This window comes from Trichechus manatus, unplaced genomic scaffold (genome assembly GCF_000243295.1).
Source record: "Trichechus manatus latirostris isolate Lorelei unplaced genomic scaffold, TriManLat1.0 scaffold00075, whole genome shotgun sequence".
In the NCBI taxonomy this organism is placed as follows: Eukaryota; Metazoa; Chordata; class Mammalia; order Sirenia; family Trichechidae; genus Trichechus; species Trichechus manatus.
Genome location: NW_004444011.1, coordinates 448,326 through 475,897, shown reverse-complemented (window position 1 = coordinate 475,897; position 27,572 = coordinate 448,326). Strand labels below are relative to the sequence as shown.

At 38.4% G+C, this 27,572-nt stretch overlaps 1 protein-coding gene and 1 pseudogene across 2 annotated transcripts in view; one reads left to right on the top strand and one right to left on the bottom strand.

Annotated features, from left to right (window-relative positions):
- Positions 1-13,938, bottom strand: part of LOC105756496 (UPF0061 protein ETA_18310-like) — a 67,808-nt pseudogene extending 53,870 nt beyond the window's left edge.
- The window catches only part of PDSS1 (decaprenyl diphosphate synthase subunit 1), a 56,208-nt gene continuing 42,529 nt past the window's right edge, over positions 13,894-27,572 (top strand). For both annotated transcript variants that reach the window (XR_002824721.1, XM_023735018.1), the window contains exons 1-4: positions 13,894-14,109; positions 19,237-19,301; positions 19,964-20,084; positions 23,218-23,348. Coding sequence is in view for 1 of the 2 variants with exons in the window: in XM_023735018.1 (XP_023590786.1) it covers positions 13,981-14,109; positions 19,237-19,301; positions 19,964-20,084; positions 23,218-23,348 (446 nt within the window). In the remaining variant the exon portion in view is untranslated. The remainder of the gene's footprint in view (positions 14,110-19,236; positions 19,302-19,963; positions 20,085-23,217; positions 23,349-27,572) is intronic.

Here is a 27,572-nt window from a genome sequence, read left to right as displayed (position 1 = left end):
CTGTTCTCTGACTTTCCGATCTTGGGCTTGCCAGCTTCTGCAGCTGTGTGACTTGGGAGAGGCCTCTACCCTGATCCTCGGACTTGGGACATTCTAGCCTCTACAATCACGCGAGCTGTTTCCTTGATATAATCTCTCTCTATATATATATTTATACACTTTGCTGGTTTTGCTTCTCTAGAGAACCCAGCCTAAGACAGGTATATTCACACAATGGAATACTACACAACGATAAAGAACGAAGAATCTGCAAAACATCTCGTAAAATGGATGATCTGAAAGGCATTATGCTAAGTGAAATTAGTCGCAAAAGGACAAATATTGTATGAGATCATGATCATAAGAACTCAAGGAAAGGTTTAAACACAGAAGACAACATTCTTTAATGGTTACGAGGGTAGGGAGGGAGGGAGATGGATATTCACTGATTAGACAGTAGATAAGAATTATCTTAGGTGAAGGGAAGGACAACACACAATACAGGGGAAGTCAGTATAACTGGACTAAACCAAAAGCTAAGAAGTTTCCTGAATACAACCAAACACTTGGACAGACAGAGTAGCAGGGGCAGAGGTCTGGGGACCATGGTTTCAGGAGACATCTAGGTCAGCTGGTATAACAAAGTTTACCAAGAAAATCTTCTGCATCCTACTTTGGTGAGTGGCGTCTGGGGTCTTAAAAGCTAGCAAGCAGCCATCTAAGATGCATCAATTGGTCCCAACCCACATGGAGCAAAGGAGAACGAAGAACACCAAAGACACAAGGAAAATATTAGCTCAAGAGACAGAAAAGGCCACATAAACCAAAGATTCCATCAGCCTGAGACCAGAAGTACTAGATGGTGCCTGGCTACCACGAATGACTGTCCTGACAGGGAACACAACAGAGAGTCCCTGATGGAACAGGAGAAAAGTTGGGTGCAGAACTCTAATTCTAGTAAAATGACCAGACTTAATGGTCTGACTGAGACTGGAAGGACCCCAGAAGACAGGGCCCCCAGACTCTCTGTTAGCACAAAACTAAAACCATTCCCAAAGCCAACTCTTTAGACAAAGATTAAACTGGACTATAAGGCATAAAATGATACTTGTGAAGGCAGTGCTTCTTAGCTCAAGGAGATAACATGAGACTAGATGAGAAGGCAAAAAGGGATAGCAGCTGGTTGAATGGACACTGGAAATTCGGGGTGGAGAGGAGGAGTGCCCTGTCACATTACAAGGAGAGCAGCTAGGGTCACATAGCAATGTGTGTATAAATTTTTGTATGAGAAACTGACTTCACTGTAAACTTCCACTTAAAGCACAATTTTAAAAAATTCTGCAAAAATAAAAATTAAAGCAAGAAGATTGTACTCCCACAACAGCCACAGAGATATTTCCTCAATACCAATTAAAAACGGAAATGTGTTTCAAAGTGTCTTAGTCACCTAGTGCTGCTCTAACAGAAATACCACAAGCGGATGACTTTTAACAAAGAGAAGTTTATTCTCTCACAGTCCGGTATGCTACAAGTCCAAATTTAGGGCATCAGCTCCAGAAGAAGGCCCTCTCTCTCTGTCGGCTCTGGTGGAAGGTCCTTGTGATGCACCAGTCTTCCCTTGGTCTGGGAGCTTCTCTGCTCAGGAACTCAGGTCCAAAGGATGCGCCCTGCTCCCAGCACTGCTTTCTTGATGGTATGAGGCTCCCATGTGTCTCTGCTCTCTTCTTTTATATTTCAAAAGAGATTGGATTAAGACACTACCTAATCTTGTAGACATCACCAGTATAACCTCATCATAGTGATAGAATTTACAGCACATAAGGAAATCACATCGGATTACACAGTCATATACAATACTGGGAATCATGACCTAGTCAAGTTGACAGATATTTTTAGGGGACACAATTCAATCCATGAACAAAGATCATATTATATCTATAACGTTATAAAAGCACATTAGTTCAATAAACATTCATTGAGCATCTACTGTATGCCAAGCACAGTGCAACTGCTAGGGAAATAAGAACGACAAGACACAGACTCAAACCTCAAAGAGCAACAAAATCTTTTAAGGGAGAAGAACATATGAACTGGTAACAACATTACAGAAATAAGTGCAGTAATAGAAATATAAAAAAAGTATAGAGAATGATTATTTGTGAAAGTCACATAAGGCTTCACAAATTAGGTGATAAAAAATTGGCAAATGTTTAAAGTTAAAACATTTAAAGTACTATGCATCATGTATTTATCATACTTTTTATTCTCTATTTTACCAAACTATTCTAGTTAATTGACTAACCACTCATATTGATTGCTCTGGATAAGAGAGCATCCAGAAGAAAATTAGGGTTTTAGATATGCTTTGGGAATTATTAAAATTCAGTCAAAACAACAGGAGTGGATTAGAATTTGTCTTATGGAATCCTGTGGAACATCAACAAGTAAAGCACTGGTAAAGGAAGCTGATTAATAAAGACAGAGTAAGAAAGAAAGACTTAAAATATTTAATATGAGAGAACAATGTCATGTTAGCCAGTAGAGGCATTTCAAAGATAAAGTGGTCAACAGCATGCATCAAATGCCAGAGAGAAATAAATGAAATATAGCTGAAATATGACGACCAAACAGAACCATTTCAGTGGCATGATGAATATAAGCAAAAGTGACTCAAAAACACAAACGGAAAGTTAGAAATATTACTGCAAGAGAGTAGAGAACTTCTCAACAATCCTGGATGATTATGAGTTCAGTAAACGTGTGCTGAAGAGACTCAGAGACGGCTCAAGACAAATGTGATGGTTTCTCTACTTTGCTTATTAATTCCTCTCATTTTTCTCTCCGTAATCTTCTAGGACCAGGTATCTAGATTTACAAAACTAATAACTACAATATAGGATCCACATTTCATGTAAGATAATTTTTCTTATATACTTCTAATGATTTGTAAAACTATATTACCTTAACAAACAGAAACACAGTTTCACTAAAGGAGGAAATGTGTTGTTTAAAGAAACATCTTGTTGTTCTCTGAGGAAGATGGAATTTGTAAGCACAGATGCGGGCAGGCACCAGATATCAGAGAGTGGTAGGAGGTGTACTGCATGACACAAGGGGAAGAATGCATTTTTTTTTTTGCTCCTTTGAAACAGCCCATCCTCTGTCCTGCCCTCAGAAATCTTCAGTAAGATGTACTCTGTAAATTTGGCCTTTTGTTTGTTTATTTTCCTCTTGTAGAAGAGACTAAGTTTAACATCTGGGTCAACCCAGTGTGAAACAGGCACCATCACATATATCAAAACAACAATCCAGGTAAAGAAGAGACATGAGACAGAGGAAGCACCCAAGAAATCTCAGAAGCTGAGAGAAGAGCTCTGAGCCTTTTGAGGCTGCTGAACTGAGAAGTTTGGGGCCACTTTCACCTAGGTCTCTGAGTAGTATGGAGGCTGTCAGCTGCAATGGGGTTGCATACTAGATAATATATTCCCTGAGAAAGGGACTACTGGGCGTTACACTTCTCCTTCCTTTTTTTTTATTTATCTCCTAGAAAACTCACACAGTGTTAAGCACATAAACCAAAAAACCAAACCCGCTGCCATCAAGTCAATTCCGACTCATAGCCACCCTACAGGACAGAGAAGGAGCCAACTGCCACATCTTTCTCCCGTGGAGCAGCTGGTGGGTTTGAACCGCTGACCTTTTGGTTAGCAACTGAGCACTTAACCACTGTGCCACCAGGGCTCCTTGTTAGGCATATAGCAAGTGTTAAAAATATTTATTAATTGAAATTCTTAGTATTACTCATAAGAAAACAGAAAATACCTCACAGCACATAAACAAGAATATTTTCCTGTCTCCTCCCATTTACAAAAAATGTAATTTTCTAACCTTAGTAAATCCAGTTCACCATAATGAGTCAAAAATTTTCAGTGATCCAATTCTGAACCATAATTTTGCAATACGCAGCATTACCACACCTTAAAAAGAAACATTTATTTTAGCATAAAACTATTTCAAGCACAATATGCTTTTCTTAAAAGTGAAAGTATCGTAATAAAAAGAAATTTAGTGATTCAATTTATCAGAAAACAACTAATTTTAATTTACACCCTATAAAGGATAAAGGACTTTTTTCTATTGCTTTAAGCCTGAATCGGTTAGAATGTTAGGAACCACAACCCTTTTAGAAACACCAAGGCTCCAGCCTAGTGAAGGTTGCTAGGTTGTTAGGCTTCCACCATCAGATCTCCACTGCCTCATTAATTGTGACTCTTCCCCTGTACCTCATACTGAAATAGGGAATACGTGAATTACTTGTTCTGCATAAATCATATTGTTTAACTGCCTTCCACTAGTGTTTAGCTAATTCAAAACTAATTTCAAAAAATAAATGTTTGAATGTGTTCTAACTAATGCTTGTACTGAAGAAATAAAATGAATCCATAATTTTATGTTTTTAGCCTTCTATTGCCTTCTTCTTTCTTGATTATAGACATTCCTAATACCATTAGTAAATACAATTCATGTTTCATTCTTATAGGAAACACTGTACTTGTGTTTGGATGTCAAGATAAAGTTTATACCAGATGACTCACTTATATGAACCAAAGCAGAAGCTTCTCTCTGCTGGCCCTGTCCCTCAACAGACCACCACACTCACACCTACTTCTGGGCCTTTGTTTGTGCTATTCTCTCCTCCTTCACACGCTCCACTCCCTCTTCCCCTCTGCCCACTGAAATCCCACCCACCTTATGCTCAAGATCTATTCCCACCTCCTCCACGGAGCTGAAATTATCTTCCCTTTACTGACCTCTGATATTTTATTGTTCATTTGTCTTGTATGTTTGTCTTCTCTCTATGAAGACTGTATGTTCCTTAAGACTAGAGACTATGACATATATTTAGAACATGGGAAAGTATATTCTATTCTAATACTGTAATGCTGAAATTACATCTTGAAGAACCACTGGTTAATTTTTAAGACCACAAAGACATCCAATATCTATTGTTCTTTAACAGCTCAGTCCAAGTTTAAGAATTTATGTAAAAAATTCTTTAAAGAAGTATTACCTCACTCTCAATGTTTCCATTGTAAAACTAATCTCTCCATACATCATCATCACTTACAACCAGACTAAAAATAAGAGAATCAAAGTTATGTTTCCTGCTCAAAAAGAGTTCTACTCTTTCAGTAATATCTACTTAATGCCACTACTTGTGTAATTATAAAGATAAGGTAACAGAACACACGTTAACCTTTTCAGAATATTCATAATTATAAACATATACGTGTCAAAAGCTATACATATACACACATAGATACACACAACATCAAGAACACCATCTTCATGAAGTTACTAGTAATAACCACTATTTAATGAACACTACTCTGAACCGGATACCATGCAGAGCACTTTATATCTCATTTATCCTTTACATAAAAGAACATTTGTTGTAAAGGAAGTTGCCAGAAGACATATAATTAGTAAGTGGTAGAGTCCAGTCTTTAAATTCACATCTGTATGACACTAAAACATTGGTCCTTATGAGCTTTAAAAAAAAAAATCACAATTTGCCCTTTAATTCCTCATTGAAATATGTAAGAAAAATGAAATCAAATAGAGGCATTAACCAACATGACAAAATCACTCTAGCATAGGTTACTCTCATTTTGTTCATAAACCACAGCCACCATTCTACTAGGATAAAGTACCATTCTATTACAGTAAATGAGCTATCAAGAAGTACCTGAAACTATAAGAAACTATTAAAATCATGCCATCAGAGATTTATCTGCTCAATTTACTGACACATTTCTGGAGATAATATGACCCAGTTAGTTAGCTTCAAGAAAAGAGAAACTACCTTGCAGCCCTGCTGGTTGGAATTCTGAGATAGTGCATAGCCTCACTACACAGAAATTCTCTCACTGAAGAACGAAATACAGCTCTACCATCAACATTTCTACACGGAAAAAAATTTAAAAGATTTTCATTTATAATTAAAGTAGTATCAAATTTTATTTAGATCACTGAAATAAAAAGCATCAAACTACCGGGAGTATGGGGCCTTTCCTGAGCCTTTTAACTGGAGCTCCCATTTTTCACCCTTGCGTCAAAAAAAAATTAAGTATTAGAAAATTCATGTTAATATTTAACAGAAAAGCTATTATGCAAGAAAACATGCGGTACCTGTTCAAATAATCCCCATAAGGTGGGCTCTTCCATCCCCAAGCTGATTTGCCCACGTGCCAAACTAAAGGGGAAAAGGGAAAATTATTAATATATATTTGTCTTTATAGTTTTTATAGTAATTTTCGTATCTAAGATAATTTTGTCAAAATTGAGAATAAGGTATTGCATTTTTATGATCATAATAACAACTTGGATAAATGTGAAAATAAAATCCAATCAATAAAATATAAGTGAAATTCATTTAATATAATTTTAAGACATATAATTGATTCCTTCCTCATCTTATAGCTGAGCTCCAATTTGTTAGGTATTAGAATAGCTAGAACTGATCTATTTAATTCCAGAATATGAACTAGGAATAATTTATTAGCAGAAATTTTGCCTATGCTATACATGTTGTTGTTAGATGCTGTTGAGTTGCTTCCGACTTACAGTGACCCTATATACAAAAGAATGAAGTGTTGCCTGTTCCTGCACCATTCTCACAATTGTTGCTGTCTAAGCCCATTCTTGCAGCCATTGTGTCAATTCATCTCACTGAGAGTCTTCCTCTTTTTCAGTCACTTCTGCTTTACCAGGCATGATGTCCTTCTCCCGGGACTGGTCCCTCCTGGTAACATGTCCAAAGTATGTGAGACTAACTCTCACCATCCTCACTTCTATGGAGCATTCTGGCTGTACTTCTATACATATACAATATAAAATCATGAATAGACTTCTACCTAAAAAATTGCTTTTGAACCCACACGATTAACTGTTCCCAAACTTTTCTGTTAAAATTTGTTTGCTGTTGCTCAAATCCCAGCTATGCCACTTACTAGCTGTGGAAATTTGTTTGAGTTACTTAATCTCACTGAGACTGAGTTTTCATTTCTGTAAAATGGGATAACCCTTGCCAGCTGTTGTAACAATAAATGCTAATATATGCAAAATGCTTTATCCTATGCCTGACCTATGCAAGTGTTCAACAGATGGTTATTATTATTATTGTCAACAATTGTTTGCTAACCTAGATGTTGTTCCTTTCTCAACACAGATGTTACTTCCATAAGAAAGTCTTTCCTGATTTCCTGGGGCTAGGAAGGGTGGTCCTATGAGTTCCCATAACTCCTATACTTACTCCTATCACAACCATGATGATAATGGAATTTGTTTATTTACCTATCTTTTTCACTAGGGTACAGGAGTCCCTGGGTAGTACAAATGATCAGTGCACTTAGCTGCTAACTGGAAAGGCTGGCAGCAGAATCCACCCAGAGGCACCTTGGAAGAAAGGCCTCGTGATCTACTTCCAAAAAATCAGTCACTGAAAACCCTATGGAGCACAGTTCTACTCTGACACACATGGGGTCACCATGAGTTGGAATCGACTCAACAGCAACTGGTTCACTAGGGTATTAGCAATTTGAGGTAAGGGGATAGGCCTCACTTAACATTATAGCTCCTGGCATTAGAAAGGGGTTCTATAAACAGCTGTGGAATATATAAAAGATGTTTAAACTTCTGGAAAAAAAAAACATAAAATTGAGAAAAATCTATCCAGTATCTTCATTATCAAACTCATCATGATTTACTTTTTGCAATGGAATATCTCTAAGAACACAAGTCTGAAAGGTGCTCTCGGCAGATTTGGAAGGTTAGTAAAGTCGACAATACATTAGGTATATCCCACACCATGAGAGGGAAGTAGAAAGAATGATGAATCCAGAGCCAGGAGTGAAATCAGGGGAATCAGGAAGCTAGTTTTCCATCAATAAAAGAGAAATCATTTACTGCACGGTAAATTCAAAACAGCAAAGTCCCTCTCATAAATAAATATTTAAAGCATAATTTCAGATCAGGGAAAAGAAGTAAGAGATGAAGTAGAAAACTGATAAAAGTTTTAATCTAATTCACTATGCTACAGAACAATCCTACAAAAAAAAGAAGGGCTTAAAAAATTTTTGCAGGCCTAAGGTTTGCATTTGTACTTCAACAGTAAACGTGACTTGTGGCATAAAATGTTTTGTAATAAATTTAACCTATATGGGTCATGGCTTTTTGAACCAGGAATCCTTGCATTTGAGAGCTAGAAAAGACCATAAGGACCATGTAGTCCAGAAGTTTCTAAGCTGTTTCATGATTCAGCAAAACATTTAAAGTTATTCCTAAAAAAAACACTAAAAATAAAAAAACTTTTTTTTTTTAATCTGTGGCCAAATATGTTTAGAAAATAGTATGTTAAATAAAGTAAAGCAAATTTCTTTGCCATAGCACTTTTCAGAACTCCTGGAATGATCTTAGTCAACCTCACATTACAGGTCATGAAACTGAGGTTCAAGTTTGTCCTAGAAGATCCCGGAAGTCGTTTTCAATTCTATTAGTGTGTATAACAATATAATTTGCTTCTTAACCCAAGGACTTTGAAGAACGACAGCACTAAAAGTCAGAAAAGAATTAACTAACCCAACAAACCAGACCCTGATGTTGATTACAATTATTATAGTCACTAACGTTGACTTTTCATATATTTCCTAATTTAATCCTTATACTTTTATACTTTACTACTTGCCCTTCTAAAAATTATTCCTGAGTAAACTAGCATTACCAGAACAGCCTGCAAACAACCAGGAAGTGCTAAATTAATCTTAACTACCTCACTGGAAAGTCACAGCAATTTAAACAATTGATCCTGTGTTTCCATTTTCTTCTTCTTCTTTTTTTTTTTTTTGATTAGTCAGACACAATACTCTGAACTTGCTTCAACATCTTGCTTTATTTCTAGAAGGTACCTTCTTAATTGCTTCCTAATTGCTACAGCATATATAATACTCCCAATGAACCCGGATTTTCTGCCTTTCTAGCAGTGTTACAACTTTGTTCTACAGCTACCCTGGCAAAATCATAATCTATTTGACCTTCTCAGCTTTTATACTGTCATATCGTGGTGTTTGGTTTTACCTAATTCAGTTGCCTAAATCTTCACTGAATAAGTTCTCTAGCAATAATTCAGAAATGTTGTATTTGTGCTGTCCCAGTTTTCTCAACTCCATTTAAAAAAAAAAAAAAAAAACTTAGGCTCTAGCTTTATCACAGCAAGAAAGCACATTAGTGAATCTATAAACGTTTTATGATGAAATATTATTCTAGAAACATCTTGTTGAAGTCTCAATCTGCTAGTATTAGGAGAAATTAATGCAAAACAACTTCTTTACGAGGATAGCAATTCCACCAAATAGTTATAATTGCTTAAGTGAAGTGATGCTACTCATACCTGGTGGCCACCATATCTGTGAGCCAATGGAATGGATCCAAACACTATCTTTTCACCACTTACAAGGTAGATGAAATCATCTGTTTCTAAGACAGATAAATCAAGGTCCAAAATATCTTCTAGAACTTCCTGAGGCAGGAAAAAAAAATCCTTCCTATAAACATAAGTAAATTCTTTAATAATTTTCAAGCAAAGTGAATTAATGAAAGAAAATTGAGAGAATAAATCTCTTCCAAAATTACATTATTAATATTTTCTTCATAAGAGATATACCATACTTTCTATCATTATTTGATAGTGTGGAAACACAGCTCTATTATATGGCTCTAAAATTTTTATGAATTTCTTGTGACTCACGGTAAAATAGTATTTTGCCTGGCACTTTTTTTTTTTAAGGAACTAAAAAAAAAAGAAATGTCTCGTTTTTATCCAAAAATCATTTGTATCATGAGAGAACAACTCAGAATTTGTTACAAAAAACCATATCTAGAGGTTCTCTGAGGTGAGAATTTAACTAATTTCCCCTTTCTTTCACAAAATTGTATTTTCCTTATAACATTAAGATGAAACTGAGTACTGTGTTCCAGGTGTAAGTATCAAAAAGTAACTTGTGAGAATAACATTTTCCAAGAATCTGAATTTCATATACACATCATTTATCAACAGACTGACCACATTAACTCTGAAAAAATATATTAATATTTTTGAGACAAATGTTACAGTACGTTGGTTGACTCAAGTATTTGTACTGTGAAAAAATAAAGCCTAACCTCTGAAACTGCTACAAGATGTACTCTTGATTTGAAAGGAGTAGGGAAGGCAACTGAAAAAATACAGTTTTTCACTTTACAAACATAATTTTCTTTTATAGGATCAACTGGCAACACAGCTGATAAAAAACAAACAAATAACACCCTCTTAAAGTTCTCATTTATTGCATGTATAGCATTAATATTCCTTAAAAAGGTAACAGTTCTTCAAGATAATAAATTTAAACCACTATTTCTTTTATATTTTGTTCCTTAAAGGCTATTTAATAATCTGCAACAATATCTAGTCAATATTCATATAGTACAGTATATGGAACTGCCCAAGCGGATGGGGGATGCAAAAAGCTTAGAACAATAAGATACATACCCTATCTTCAAAGATTTTTCACTCCCAGGAGACGAACAGAATGTACAACATATTAGTAAATAAGAATATAAAAATAAAATGAAACTAAGCTGCATTAAAGTATTAGAATTATAGTAATATCCAATTCAGTGGAATCCAAACAAAATATACAGTACCAGGCACTTAACCACATGCTCTCTGCCCTTCAGAAACTGACAACCAACTGAGGGAAGTAGACACAGACATAAAGAACTCTAACACCAGAAGACGTTTTACTAGATGTACATACCATCGGGATCACACCAGAAACTTCACAACGTGCCTGCATGCAAGCCTAGAAGTTTAAAAATTGCCTCTGAAGAGACAGTATGTTTCATAAAGTCCTTGCACTAAAAAGCGCATGTATTTTATTTAAAAAGCTACAGAAGAAAAAAAAAAGAGCGAGATCATTGAGCATCCTTTAAATAATCAGAACATATTTACTCATATTTTAAGTACAATTCTTAAAATTTTAATCTGCTTTCCTAATCTAAAGCAATTAAAACTAAAACAACGAGAAGAGGGCAGGTGTATTAATAAAAGCACAAGAAAATATTAAAGAACACAAAAACATTATGTTTCTGGCTAGAGATTATGTTGTAAAGATGTCAGTGTTCCCAATTATTTAATAAAGATACTGGAAATCTAATAAAAATTCTAATAGGATTTTTTTGAATATTTTTGAAGAAACAGATGAACTTATAAGTACAAATCTGGAAAAAATAAACACATTACATTTCTTAAATAAAAAAGAGACAGAAATGGGAGAGTTTGCTTATCATATTAGAAATTACAAAAATACAATAACTAAAAATATTATTAGCCCAAAAATAGATGGAAAGATCAATGGACTCAACAGAAAGCACAGAAACAGTCCAAAGTACATATAAGAATTTCCTATATAACAAAAATATGTCAAATCAGTGGAGCAAGGTGGCATTAACAATCTGCTCAACTGTTTGGAACAATTCCTATTCATTCCACTCAAGCCTAGGTTAACTAAAAGTCAGTTATAATAGCGGTAAGACCTATCTTGTATCTTCCCTATAAAGGAAGCTATATGAGTAATAAAAACAGGCAAATGTGGGCCAGAATTAACCCTTTATACTTTCCCTTATGTACATGGTAAAAATGGCAGCAACATGAGAGAATAAACGGGTAGTCAACCAAAAAATGCATGATTTCAGCATCTGCCACAGAAAACCTGACAATACGATTAAGAGAAGCACATCCAACAGTGTATTTTCTTCCACAAGAGAGCCTCTGTGTGGAAATGGACTAAATTATGTAATTAACACACTCTCCTTTATGATGCTCTAACATTTTGACAGGGCGTAGACAGCATAAAGTGTCCCATTACTAGTTATGATTTTGTACTGATTGATTCATATCTGACACAGTAGCTGATCAGTTAATACCTGCCATCAATGGCCATGGACCAAAAAAAGGCTAACTGCTTCAAAGGTATACAACCCTCACCCTTGTTACAATTTACTAATCAGTCGCAGGCTAAAAACCCCAGAGAAAATGCCAAAAACATATTAACCCTTTATCAGTAATTCAAAAAATGAATTCTTTAGGATTCACAACTTTGCAAAAGAATACAAAATCTACAAAAACGGCTAACCTTTCAATGCAACTATGTTTGAACCTCTTGTTTGTACTAGTGTTCTTGATAATTCATTGATTATTGACCTAACAACATCAGGATGAAACGTGTTATGAAGTACTGTGAACCAAGACTCGGTAATATACAAAGAATTATATTTATCATTTCCTCTTAGCTGTAAAACATGCTACCGCAGATGGCACATTTTGAACAGTAACATCAATACGGCAAGAAAATGTCTTAAAAGTGCAGTCAACCTTACAACACTGAAATGACAAATTTTTTGAAAATGCTTTCAATTACATACTTATTTCATTTTTATCAGTATGTACAACCATTGGAACTCACCCTCAGTTCTCCAGTAAAAAAAAACCTGGCAATCTGCCCATAAAGATTACAGCCTAGGAAACCCTATGGGTCAGTTCTACTCTGTCTCATAGGGTCGCTGTGAGTCAGAATTTACTGAACAGCACACAACAACTGGTTGTTTCGTTTGCCTAAGTGCAACAAAAAAAGATCAAAGTCGTTTCTAGACTGTGCTCAAGAGAAGTCTGCTCTTTAGTAGCTACCTGCACAGCTTGGACAATGCTCTTAAATTCCTAGACTCGTTCTTGGCTTAGTTGGGTCAAAAGAACTACTTCAGATTTCTGCATGCCCTATTGATGGGATATTGCTATTTACCAAGAGTTTACTTACACTGTTGGAAGCCTTAACAATTTCTTCTGCTTCCCCTGCTTAAGCGTGCCATACTATGTTTTTAAGACCCAGGTTTTTTGTTTTAAATTTGGCTAAAACAATCTCTAAATGAAAATGGTCTGACAATTGTGCAATACTACACTTACCAACTGTATATCCTTGGGCAAGATACTTACTCTATCTTAATCATAGATCTCGGTTGTAAATACTGTCTCTCTTTGCCATGAGAAGAGTAGATCTGGCATAGAGCTAAGAAAGGAAGGTCTTTCTAACCCATATGGTGTACCAATCTTGTACAATCTACGTATCTCCTGGGCTGGCTACAAGTAGGTTCAACATTGCCAAATATTAAAAATTTCACACAGCTCAATATACCTAACAGTGGGACTCACATACGCAGATGTGAGCAAGACTGCCAAACTACCAAACAATATACCTATAATGTTTTCAGAGGAGAGAGTCCAGAAGTCGAAAAGTGAGGCTAATTAGACTTCTCTTTCACAATAGCCCTGATGCTGTTTTGACTTGTTACAGGTAAGGTGTATAAACTGACACTTCCTTCAAGGACAGACTGCAACAGGCAGCAGACGATAGCGTGTTCGGTCACAGCCAAGAGAAATCGACAAAGAAACTGGAGCCTCCAGGCTAACCAGCAGAGCGGGAACCAAACACGCAGAACAAGTCAGTTGACTGGACGTTTGGCGCTCTGTGATAGTTCTTGCTAATAGTCGTTCTCCAAAAGGAACATTTTTGCTGTTACTGCTTTAGTTTATGGATCCTCAAAGCGGCAGGGAGGGGCTCGGGGGTCACTCTTAGCTTCTCCTGGGCCAGGCCGACGGGCCGAGCCGCCGCCGCCAATTCCCTGAACCGCGCGGGGGTCTCGCTCTCGCTGTCAACTCGGCCTACGAGGCGCCCGAAGTTCGGTGAGGACTGCGGCCCAGCCCCTGGGAGGAGCGAGAACATGACGCTCCGAGCGGGGTGAAGCCGAAGCTCTTCCTGTGCTAGGTTTCCGGCTCCGGGTCCCGGGAGGAGGAGGACCTTCGGGGGCCATAGGCGGGGCCCCCGCCGCTGCCGCGACTTTCAGACTCTAACCATGGCTTCGTGCTTGTGGCCCTGGCGGCGCTGCTGCTCCTGGAGGCCGGCCGCGCGGAGCCCCGAGCCCACCGCTCCGGGCCGTGCGGGGTCGTCCGGGACGCGCTCCTCGTCGGGTGCCCGCACGAAGGTGAGGCGGGCCAGCGCGCGCAGAGGCCGGGGCGCAGAGGTCACCTAGCCGATGACAGCGGCGCCGCGGAATGAATGGGAGCGAGCGAGCACGTGCGCCCGGGTCGGGGCGTCCCGGGGCCGGGTGGAGGGTACCTGGCCTGTGGGCGGAGGGCCACGGGGTTGGCCTGAGGTGGGGCGCGAGGGTAGCTGGTTGCCTGGGATGAGACAGAGCCGCGCGCTGTGATGGGATGGGGTCGCCGCCGAGCGTTTGCCTGAGGGAGGGGCGCCCCACGTTGGGGCGCAGAGCGGTATCCTTGGGAAAGAGGAGCATTTGGGATTTGAGCAGGATGCAGCAAGGAGGAAAGTACCGGAGGAAACAAAGAAGTGGTCAGATTGTCTCCTTAGTGTATGGACAAAGATACAAGTTACGGTGGGCTTGAGAAGACAGAGTTTACCGGGAACTTTAGAGAAAAAGGGGCTCCGAGAGTTCAGAAATACGGAGGATCAGATTGGCCTCGGACTAGTCAGAAAAGGTCTTGGCGGAGAATGCAGGTCTGATGCCAAGAGTGGACGAGGTTTTACTCGTACAGCACTTGGTTAGGAGGTCGAGCATACCTGGATGGGGGTGGGAAGGGTAACAGAAGGAGAAAAGGTATGAGGATGTCGGAAATAGAGAAACTTGAGGTTATCTTTAAATTTGACCAAAGTCAAATCAGAATCCCAGCAATAACTTTTGACACTTTGAAGCTCTTCTCTACTGCCTCCCACACTTTGGACTCAATCTCTTTTCTCCCTTTCCAGTCCATTTAGCATCTGTAAGTTGACATGATTTTATGGTTTTGTGAGTTCTGCAGTTGGTAGTGATTAATTCTCAACGTGCCATGGAGTATACCCATTTTGTTAAGCATAACTGCACAATATCTATGAACCCACAGGGCCCTTTAGAAATTGTATTAGTGTTGGGCTGCCATCTGAGAAGCCTCCCCACCACCACCTTTTTTTTGTTTGTTTGAATTTAAGACTCTGGTTTCAGTCAGATTTGGTACACTTCATACTTCCATGTACCTGTCAAACATCATTTACCAATATGAAATTGTAATATTTTATCACATGTATAAATGTCTACTTTGTACCAAAGTTGATACATATTATCCAAAATAGACATTTGGAGAGAGAATAGCAGCTGGCTAGTGAGCAGTCTAGACAGTAACCTTTTTGGGATATGTTACATTCCTAAAGAAAGAATATACAGGCTGTCCCCAGATTATGAGGATTATGAACAAGGTCTATTCCTAAATCTGTCTTTAAGTCGAATTTGTACGTAAAGTGGAACAGTTAGTACGGTTCATATCTACCGTCAGTCAAATGTTTATCTTAGTGTATAGTATATAGTGTACCTTTCTATGCATAAAAAACAAAGAAGCACTTTTAGATACACTAAAACATCTTTACCATAATAATACAGTAATAATAATAATGTTTTGATGTGTGTCATAAAGTAGCACCTATTTGTTAATACAAACAAATGTCTGTACCTTGAATTTTTAACATAATAGGCTTTACCGGGTTGGTTCGTAAGTACAGGTCGTGTGTAAGTCAGATGTTCATAACCTGGGGACTGCCTGTAGAGGTGGGAGAAAGTGGAAAAGGTATCAGAGAAAGGTAGGCTTTACTGGGATCCATTTCACTACTGTCCTAGTCAGACTTCAAATATTTCCAGTACCACAGATGTGGATATTGTTTGAGGAGATGGATGCATCCACCATCTGATGCCACTAGATACTTTCCTTTGACACCATCCTTTTCCTGATTCCATGTGCACCAAGCATCTTACTCAGACACAAGAATATACTTGATGTCTTCCATGTCTGCCTTGGTGACCACAAGGAGGGATTGCACTGACAACACCAACACAATGTATTTCATGTGTCAGTGATATTTTGTTATAATACAATTAGTGTTCTGGCGTCTGCCTGCAGCACATTGTGTTTTGGTTACTTTGAGTCTCTCAGGGCCTGATAATCCTTGGAGATGAAGAGCAGCAAGAATAAAGCCAGCTCTGGCTTTCCAACTCAGCTCTACTACTTCCTGATGTTCATATATTCTTCTGACTTATCCATTAATAGTGTAGCAAATCTTGTAATAGGGCAAAAAGCAGTGTGCATCTGATCATGCCGAATCACTTGTCAATACTGCACTTTTGATTCTTATGCAGCATTTTATCTTATTTTAAAAAATAGATCCAGGGAGAATATGTGATGGAAAGGTAAAAGAACATCAGTTCTTGGAAAAATGGTTATTTCTTAATGCTAATAGTGGCACACTCAAGTGTCACAGCTCTGTTTTCCACAACTCCTTTGCAACACTTTACTGCTCTTCTGCGTGTCTGTAACCCCACTTTGGAAAACACTGTCCTATAGTGTTCTTGAAGCAGAAAATAACTTATTCAATAGATATTTTATCAAATTAAATATTGTGCACTAGGTTCTGAGCTAAGGGCTTTACTTATACTCTAAATTAAGCTCAATATCTCTCCATCAGAAAGATATCACAAGGTAACACAAGTTGGAAATGTTGGAATTTGAACCAAAATCTGTCTTCCTAAGATGCTACTTTAAACTACTACCTAGTAGTTAAGAGCACTCTACTAGCTATGTAATTTTAACCCTTCACCCCAGGTAAGAGGAATATTATTAGGTCTCAAACCCTCCATTAGGGTATCCTTATTTGTAAGTAGTATAATGAATTCATATGAATTTATTACCCATAAAAATGGAGGGTAGTAGGTTAAATGTCATATGATTGTGAAATCAAAAGGGAGGATTATCACTTTGTTTTCTTGTTTGTTAACATCGAGTTGATCCTATCTCATGGGAACCCCATGTGTGCAGAGTAGAACTACTCCATAGGGTTTTCAAGGTTGTGAACTTTCGGAAGCAGATCTCCAGGCTTGTCTTCCAAGTCAAGCTTAACCAGGGACAGACATTGTAGTTGCCTGGGATGGTGTAAGTGTTCTTATTGGTTTAATGACACAAACAGGTTCAAACCCACCCAGTGGTACCGTGGGAGAAAAGGCCTGGTGATCTGCTTCTGTTAAGATGACAGCCAAGAAAACCTTATGGAGCAGTTCTACTCTGTAACACTTGGGGTCACCATGAGTTGGAGTCAACTCGGTAGCAACCAATAATAACAACAACAACATGGCAGAAAGACTGGAGCTCAGACTGTCTTCCTTGGCCACTGCCTGGCAAAGTCAGCCTTTATTGTTGTTATTTCTAAAGCAATACATGTTCATTACAGAAAAATCAGAAAATGTATACAAGAAAAAGAAACAAAACAAAAAACACCCACAATCTTATTTACTCCAGAATAACTACTTTTATCACTCTGATTTGTATGCTCACAAACCCCATTCTCTCTGAGTGTATTTCATGTATGTGTGGTGTGTAGAATTTTTTAGTGTTTCTAATTTTAAGTGGAATCACATGATGCACACAGTTCTGTAGGCAGCTTTTTTTGTTTGATGTATTGTAAACATATTTGCATATGAGTTTTTCAGACTTGACTTTTCTGAACTTCAAGTTTCCCAGGTGTATAAAAGCAAGTAGCTGCGAGGATCAAATGAAATAATGTATGTAAAAGCATTTTGTTAAGGCTTTATTATTAATAGAGTAGATTAGTTTTGTTTTTATTGTTGTGCTAAATTAGTCCTTTTTGTAGAAGTGCTTTTTGAAATGATCTCGCTAAGAGCCCTTTCATTAAATTAGTAAATTCATAGTTTTTTAAAATGCCTGTGTCCCCTGAAATCTTTGAGACTGACAATCTATGTCTTTGGGTCCCCCATGCCTGTCATAATTCCTGGCCCATAATTATTGAAATTAATATTTGTTGTTACCACCTCTGAATGTTTTAGAAGTGATCTGTTGTTCTTAGATTAAGTTAATACCAAAATGTGCTGCTGAGAGTTTGTTTTTTTTTAACATTACTTCTCCAGAAGTATAATTTCCAAGTATGTTTTGGAACAATAACTTACAATAGGCAATGTTTATACAAATGTAAATTATTTAATATTGAAATCTTTTTACTCTTCTGAGCTGGTGTTCTTTGGATCTTGATTATTCTTTGTTTTAAACCAATTTAAGAATTTTTAAAAGTGTAAATAATACTAATCTCTACTGTTCTATAACCAGTCTTATTTAAATGGAAAGAAATTGTTTGAAAACTACATACTTTTCAGATCTGAAAGGATAGTATCTTAGTTATCTAGCACTGCTGTAACAGAAATACCACAAGTGGATGGCTTTAATAGAGAGAAATTTACTCTCTCACAGTCTAGGAGGCTAGAAGTGCAAATTCAGGGTGCCAGCTTCAGGGGAAGCCTTTATCTCTGTGTCGGCTCTGGGGGAAGGTCCTTGTTATCAATCTTCCCTGGTCAAGGAGCTTCTCAGCACAGGAACCCTGGGTCCAAAGGATGCGCTATTCTCCTGGCTCTTGTTTCTTTGTGGTATGAGCCACCCCTCCCTGCATGTCCCCCCCATCTCTTTGCTGGCTTCTCATATTTCAAAAGAGATTGACTTAAGACACAACCTAATCTTGTAGATTGAGTCCTGTCTTATTAGCATAACTGCCATCAATCACACCTCATTAACATCATAGAGACAGGATTTACAACGCATAGGAAAATCACATCAGATGACAAAATGGTGGACAATCACACAATGCTGAGAATCATGGCCTAACCAAGTTGACAGATATTTTTGGGGGACACAATTCAATCCATGACAGATACGAATATGGAAACTGACTCTGAGAGAAGGAATACATTATACAAAACCAAACCAAACCTGTTGACGTCTAGTCAATTCTGACTCATAGTGACCCTATAGGACAGAGTATAACTATTTTCTTCTTTTTTCTTAACTATGTTTTCTGTAATGACAGGCATTGCTTTTGTAACTGGGAAAGGAAACTCATTTTTTAAAACTATCCTTTTTCTAAAGTTTATAATCCACCTATAAATGGGCAATTAAAAGATAAAAATTATATTTATTATGAATTATGGGAAAAGTTTTTATTATCCAGTGTTATAAACTGAAATTGTCAGGAATATTTTTCTTATGAATTCCTTGATATTTTTATTTTACAGATGCCCTATTTTAATCTTATGGAGAGTTTAACATCTTCCTTTCCAAATGTGTGTAGGATATCATGGTAAGTTTATGATCCGTATTCAACTACTAAAATTATTACTCCTATTGCTAGTAAGTTTCTATTCTCAATCGTAGTGGGCTAGTCCAATAAATGTAATGTGTTGGTTAACTAAATGCCATGCATCTCTTCTGTGTGATCTCTCCCTTTTCAAAAACTGGAAATATAGTAAAATTTAAACTCAATCTAGCACCACAGTGAACATAGTTTAGCGTTTCTTCGATTTTGTAGGGTCTCAAAGTCCTGGTTGGAAACCCTGGTGGTGTAGTGGTTAAGATCTATGGCTGCTAACCAAAAGGTCGGCAGTTCATATCCACCAGACACTCCTTGGAAACCCTGTGGGGCAGTTCTACTCTGTCCTTTAGGGTCGCCATGAGTCGGAGTCAACTCGATGGCAACAGGTTTTTTTTTAAAGTCCTGGTTGTAAAAATGAACTGTTGGTGCACTGTTTAGCAAGAACAAAATTCTGTATGTTTTTCTAAATCATAATGATCTTTTGGATTCATGCTTAATTTCCCGTAAGTATTTGGGCTTAATTTTTCATCATCTAACTCTAGTACATGTATGTGTGTATATATGTGTCTATATCATTTTTACTTAAAAATGAAGTCGTCTCGATAGAATAGCACTCAGTCTTACGTTGTGTGCACTCTTGCTGGTCCCAGGTTTCATCATACAGCACCAGCAGTGTGCTGTTGCAGTAAAACACGGAGCGGTGAGAAATACACCGATCCTTTTAAACTTGGCTGGAGAGACTTGAAAGGTCTGTATGAGGACATTAGAAAGGTAAGATCTTTGACTGTGCTGTCAAGTCATGTTGATTTTTAGAGTTATGAAAAGCCCGTGCAGTTTTTTACATAAGCACGATGCCATTACAAACCTGGTTTGTGCACGTCAAGTTTCAAATGTTTCTTGAGCAACAGCTATGTACAACCTTATGCTGGGCAATTTTGAGGATGTCATGCATGTTACTGTCCAGGAGGAGGTTCTTGCAGGGTTGGGGAACTGAAAAAATGCTATCAGCAGTATACATAGTTGTGACATGAATTACCTCACTCTTCCATCATTTCCATCACCTGCTGCAAGCTTATTGAAAAATGAAGCTTCCCAATGGCTCCTGCTATTGTCTTCCTCATCTAAGTCTCAGTATCGGTGCCCCAAGTTCTACTTTTTCCCAAAAACTTTCAGTGGCCCCCAGCCTCACATGGATTCTAAAATGCTGCCCACAAATATTCACATCCCCCTTGTCAGCTTTCAGATTTCTCCACTTTCTTCAAGCCCCCACCCTACTAACTCTCAGATTCTCATAGCGGCATCACCTCCTATTTAATAGACAAAATAGAGGCCATGAGGCAGGAGCTCTCTCCACTCCTGCTCTGTCTCCGTGGATAAGCTTGTCTGCATGCCTCTACATGCTCAAGTTCTTCCCTCCCATCTCAGTGAAGAGTGTGTTTCCCCTTCCTTCCTAAGGGCAGTCGCTTTACCTCCATGCAAGTCCCATCCCCTTTGTCTCCTCTTCAGTTCCTTAGAACCTGGTCCAGCAATGGTCTGCTGCCTCTCCTTTATCTGCAAACTCTCCCTTTTTGTTGTCTTTTTCATATCCACTTAAGGTGCTCCAGTTTCTTCATATTCATTTTTAAAAGGACCTTCCCTTCCTTTACAGTCAAATTTCTTAGAATTCTTTACCCTCTGTTTCTCTTCGGCACCTCTATATTTGCTGCGCCATTGCATTGTGGCTTCCTCTCCAGCTTCTCCTCTGTAACTGCTTTTGTTAGGGTCATCCATAATTTCCTGTTACTAAGTGCAATGACACCTTTTGGTTTTTATCTCTCTTGACTTTTTTGACACTGTTGACAATTCCCTACTTAAAACTCTGTTCCCCTCCCTTCCGCACTTTCCTGGCTTTCCTCATTCTTAGGCCATTCTTCAGTTTGCTTCATGAGTTCCTTTTTTATCACCTCCACCCCACCCCACCCCAGTGTCAATCAGTTCCCATGGAGTTGACTCAAACTCATGACAACCCCATGTGTGTCAGAGTATAACTGTGCTCCATAGAGTTTTCAGTATTTTTCGGAAGTAGGTTGCCAGGCACCTTTGGGTAGACTCAAACCTCCAATCTTTCGGTTAGCAGCCAAGCACACCAACTTTTTGCACCACCCAGGGACTCCCTTCTATACTTAGGACTCCCCAATAATATCTCTAAAATCAGTTGCCATCAAGTTGATTCCAACTCATGATGACATGATATGTGTCACAATAGAACTGTGCTCCATAGGGTTTTAAATAGCTGATTTTTCAAAAGTAGAACTCCAGGCCTTTCTTCTGAGGCTTCTCTGGGTAGACTCGAACCCCTCCCCTTATGGTAGCAGCTGAGGGAATTAACTATTTGCACCCCAGGGTGGTACAAGAGTCGGAGTCGATTCAGTGACAACTGGTGACTGGTCATTAAATCTTCTCTCCTAAGCCCATATACCTAAGTGCTTACTGGGCAACTCAAAGAAGCATCCATGACTATCTCAAGATTAACGTTTCTGAAACTATACTTTTCCGCCATGAATTGTTTTTTGTCCTGTGTTCCCTGTTCATTGAAGGTACCACCCAGGGACCTGGGAAGGATCCTTGACCTCTCCCTCTCCACATAGTTCTAGTCTCTTTCGTTTAGTCCTTACCACCTTGGTCAGGCCACCCTCATTTCTGTTGTCAAGAATATCAAGAATGAAAATTCTTACTATCCTCTTCCTTGTCTCAGCCTGAGCCAGAGGTCCCTCATTTGTGCTCCTGGGGTGACTGCTTACCTCAGTGAGAGCACCTTTCACATTGTATAGTGTTAAATTGCTATTATTGTTTTACTTCTCCTTGTCTAGATTCTGAGCTCCTTGCAAGCAGGGGGCTGACTTACTTATCTTCGTAACCTCTGTATTTATTAAAGTGTTTGGCATCGGGTCGGTTGTTCAGTGAGTTAATGACTGACCCTCTGGGTCATGTTCACTTGCGCCTGGCTGAGGTGGGTCGTTCTTAGCTCCCACTGCTTCTGGGGGATAAGTCTCATTCAGTCAAGCAAGCCTTTGAGCAGCAGATACAACAAACACACACTCATATACCATCACCTGCAAGGTTCGCCTTCCTCTTCACAACTCAGAATCCTATTTCTTCTGATCCTGGGTTCAAGCATATCTCCACCATGAAATGTTCAGTTTTTCTAGCCCACACTGATCTCTCCCTTCTCTGAACTTTGAAGGTACTTAATGTGCCATATTGCTCAGGTTAGCAGAATATTATTCACTGAATATTTTATATTTTAAAGTTTTGTCTCTCCAACTTAATTGTAAGCTCCTTGCCATCAGGCCAACCATTTCTTATACTTCCTCTATGAACCTTTAAATGTCTTTAGGTAATAAAGGCTGAGCCAGACATACTAACCCTACTTCTTCTCCCCCCACCGCAATCTTATCTGCCCCTAATACACAGCTTTGCCTCCCACCCAGGACACCCCCAGCCTCCTGCTTCATAGGCTCCCAGCAGGCCCTGGCTCTCACCCTCACTTCTTTCTCGTCACCCCTCCATGCTTCTAGATGCTAACCAGCCCCTGTTCCTTTCTCTACACAGCTGTCCTTTCCTCTCCTGCTTACTATTGAACTCATCTGGTGTTTAGAAGTGTCACTGGGCAGTGGCAGTACCTGCTTCTAGCACTTCTGTCCTCAGGGCCAAGCCAGTCATTGCTCATGGCCTGGCCTTCAGGGCAGCCAGGTTTCTGGCCATACAGTGTTAGAATCTTTTCCAACTGAACATTGAATTTCTCAATTGAGATGCATACACTGTAATCAAATAAAAATTTTGAAGAAGAAATGGAATTCTTCCATCCTATTGACTTTCTGTGCAATTGGTGAAGCCATTTTGACACAGAGAAACTTTGTTTCAGGAACTACTCATATCTACAACAGAACTTAAGGAAATGTCTGAGTACTACTTTGATGGAAAAGGAAAAGCCTTTCGACCAATTATTGTGGTACTAATGGCCCGAGCATGTAATATTCATCATAATAACTCCCGGTGAGTTACCTCCTTTCACTCCTCCTTCGTTTTTATATTTGGGAATTCTTCTTTCCCAGGGTTACCATTTACCTTCCCTTTTAATGAATAGCATATATGTAAGAATTCACGTTGTTATTAGTAGATTCTCACTAAGTCGCTTCTTAATCTAGCCTGGGCAGCATCCTTTTCTAGACTTTTTAATGTCCATTGAAGAACAACTTCAGCTGGAAATAAACATCTAAGAAAGAATTTATTTTAAATAGTTTTCTCATTAAGAAGTAAAGACCAGGATGTTTACATACGTTTAATCATACACACAGGGCAGTTAGTCCAAAGGTTGATTGTTGTAAAGTGAATAGCTGCTCCATTATTCTGTACAACACACCCTGGACTTCCTGCCTTCTGTGACCTTCTGAAACGTTTAAAAGAGAAATCATTCTTAAAAGGGATATTTTGACTATTGGTCCTCAACTTTTGTTTTGAATATATGTACATTTTTGAAATATTAATACAACTGCAACCTTTTAATGTTAAAGGACACATTCAAAAGAAAAAAGATATATCCATTATCCCCTCTTCCCTTCCACTCTTTGTATTTAGTCATTCAATGTATATAATTTTGTGTTCTGCTTTGTTTACTCACCATTATTTCTTAAACTCTTTCCCCTATTGCCTGTGTCTTCAGAGTTATTTTAACATCATATAATCTATTGATTGAAACTCCAATAGACTATAATGTACTAATACATTTTCCTATTGTTGAACATTTGTATTATATTTCATTTTCTTAATAGGTAATATTTCAAGGAACGAGTAAGATATTTCTCAGCACGAATTTAAGGATTTCTCAGCACGAATTTAAGGATGCCGTCAGTAAGAACGAGGGTCAGATAGTTTCTTCACTTCTTTCTGCAGTACATGACACTATATTCTCGGGGTTGGCATCCAGTAGACCTGAGACTTTACAAGACCTCAAAACTGCATTCTCAACTAGCAATGAAATCTCTGGCAGTGATTTCTTTTTTGTTGTTTAAAACAACAGAGATTTAATCTTTCACAGTTTGGAGGTTGGAAGTTCAAAATATAAGTTGTCCGCAGGGCCATGCTCCCTCCAGAGGCTCTAGAGGAAGATCCTTCCTTACTTCTTCCTAACTTTTGATTATTGCTGGCAGTCCTTGACATTCCTTGGCTTATAAGATTCATCACTTCAATCTTGGCCTCCACCATCAATGGCATTCGTCCTGGGTATTTGCTGTGTCCAATTTTTTCTCCTTTTATATGGACACCAGTCATTAAATTAAAGCCCAGTGTAATCTGGTATGACCTCATCGTAACTTGATTACATATGCAAAGACCCTATCTTTATTTATTTATTTTTTACTTTTTTCTTCTTTTAATTTTTTTTTTAATTGTTGTAGTTTAAATGAAGTTTACATTTCAAGTTAGTATCCCGTACAAAAACTTATACATACTTTGTTATGTGACCCTAATTGCTCTCCCCATACTGTGACAGCACACTCCTTTCCACGCCTGATTCTCCATGTCCATTCAACGAGCTCCTAACCCTCTCTGCCTTCCCATCTCACATCTGGACAGAAGCTGCCTGTTTAGTCTCTTGTATCTACTTGAGCTAAGAGACACATTGCTCATGAGTATCACTTTATGTCCCACAGTCCAGTCCAATCCCTGTCTGAAGAGTTGGCCTCGGAAATTGTTTTATATCTGGGCTAATAGACAATGCAGGAGCCATGCTTTCCGGGGTTCCTCTACTCTCAGACCATTAAGCCTGGTCTTCTTACTAGAATTTGAGTTCTGCACCGCACCTTTTTCCTGCTGTATCAGGGACTTTCTGTTGTGCTCCCTGCCAGGGCGGTCATTGGTGGTAGCCGGGTACCAGCTAGTTCTTCTGGTCTCGGGCTGATGAAGTGTCTGGCTTATTTGGCCCTTTCTGTCTCTTGGACTAATACTTTCCTTGTGTCTTTGGTGTTCTTCATTCTTCTGTTATCCAGGTGGTTGGGACCAATTGATGCATCTTAAATGGCCGCTTGGAAGCTTTTAAGACCCCAGACACCACTCACCAAAGTAGGATGCAGAACATTTTCTTAATAAGCTTTGTTATGCCAGTTGACCTAGATGTCCCCTGAAAGCATGGTCCCCAGATCCCTACCCCTGCGACTCTGTCTCTCAAAGTGTTTGATTGTATTCAGGAAATTTCTTACCTTTGGTTTAGTCCGGTTGTGCTGACTTCCCCTGTAGTGTGTGCTGTCCTTCCCTTCACCTAATATAATTCTTATCTACTATCTAGTTAGTAAATAACCCTCACTCCCCCCCCCACCCTTGTAACCATCAAAGAATGTTTTCTCCTGTGTTTAAACCTTTTCTTGAGTTCTTATATTAGTGGTCTTATGCAATATTTGTCCTTTTGGGACTAAGTAAATTCACTCAGCATAATGAGTTCCAGATTCCTCCATGTTAAAGATGTTTCATGGCTTCATTGCTGTTCTTCATCGTTGCGTAGTATTCCGTTGTGTGGATATGCCAGAATTTGTTTATCCATTCATCCGTTGATGGGCATCTAGGTTGTTTCCATCTTTTTGCTATTGTGAACAGTGTGGCAGTGAACATGGGCGTGCACATATCTATTCGTGTGACGGCTCTTATTTCTCTAGGATATATTCCAAAGAGCGGGATAGCTGGATCATGTGGTACTTCTATTTCTAGCTTTTTAAGGAAGCGCCAAATCAATTTCCAAAGTGGTTGTACCATTTTACATTCCCACCAACGGTGTATAAGTATTCCAGTCTCTTCACAACCTCTCCAGCATTTATTATTTTGTGTTTTTTGGATTAATACTAGCCTTGTCAGAATGAGATGATATCTCATTGTAGTTTTGATCTGCATTTCTCTAATGGCTAATGATTGTGAGCATTTCTTCATGTGTCTGTTAGCCACCTGAATATCTTCTTTGGCAAAGTGCCTGTTCATATCCTTTGCCCATTTTTTAATTGGGTTATTTGTCTTTTTGTTGTTGAGGTTTTGCAGCATCTGGTAGATTTTTAGAGATTAGATAGTGACCGGATTTGTCATAGCCAAAAATTTTTTCCCAGTCTATAGGTTGTCTTTTAACTCTTTTGATGAAGTCTTTTAATGAGCATAAGTGTTTGATTTTTAGGAGCTCCCATTTATCTAGTCTCTCTTCTGGTGCTTGTGGATTGTTACTCATGGTTCGTATTGTGTTTATGCCATGTATTAGGGCTCTTAGTGTTGTCCCTATTTTTTCTTCCATGATCTGTATCGTTTTTTATTTTATATTTAAGTCTTTGATCCATTTTGAGTTAGTTTTTGTGCATGGTGTGAGGTATGGGTCTTGTTTCAGTTTTTCACAGATGGATATCCAGTTATGCTAGCACCATTTGTTAAAGAGACTGTCTTTTCCCCAATTAACAGGCTTTGGGCCTTTGTGAAGTATCAGCTGCTCATAGGTGGATGAGTTTATGTCTGGATTCTGTTCTGTTGGTCTCTGTATCTGTTGTTGTACATATACTACCATAGTTTTGACTACCATGGCGGTATAATAGGTTCTAAAATCAGGTAGTGTGAGGCCTCCCACTTTGTTCTTCTTGAATAATGCTTTATTTATTCGGGGCCTCTTCCCTTTCCATGTGAAGTTGGTGATTTGTTTCTCCAACTCATTAAAAATTTCCAGTGGAATTTGGATCGGGATTGCATTGTATCTGTAGATCACTTTGGGTAGAATTGACATTTTCACTATGTTGAGTCTACCTATCCATGAGGAAGGTATGTTTTTCCACTTATGCAGGTCTTTCTTGGTTTTTTGTAGTAGTGTCTTGTAGTTTTTCATTGTATAGATCTTTTATGTCTCTGGTTAGATTTATTCCTAAGTATTTTATCTTCTTGCGGGCTATTGTAAATGGTATTGATTTGGTAATTTCCTCTTCGAGGTTCTCTTTGTTGGTGTAGAGGAATCCAACCGATTTTTGTATGTTTATCTTGTATCCTGAAACTTTGCTGAAATCTTTTATTAGTTCCAGTAGTTTTCTTGTGGATTCTTCGGGGTTTTCTGTGTATAAGATCATATCATCTGCAAAAAGAGATACTTTTACTTCTTCCTTACCAATTTGGATGCCGTTTATTTCTTTTTCTAGCCTAATTGCTCTGGCTAGGACCTCCATCACAGTGTTAAATAAGAGTTGTGATAGAGGGCATCCTTGTCTGGTTCCC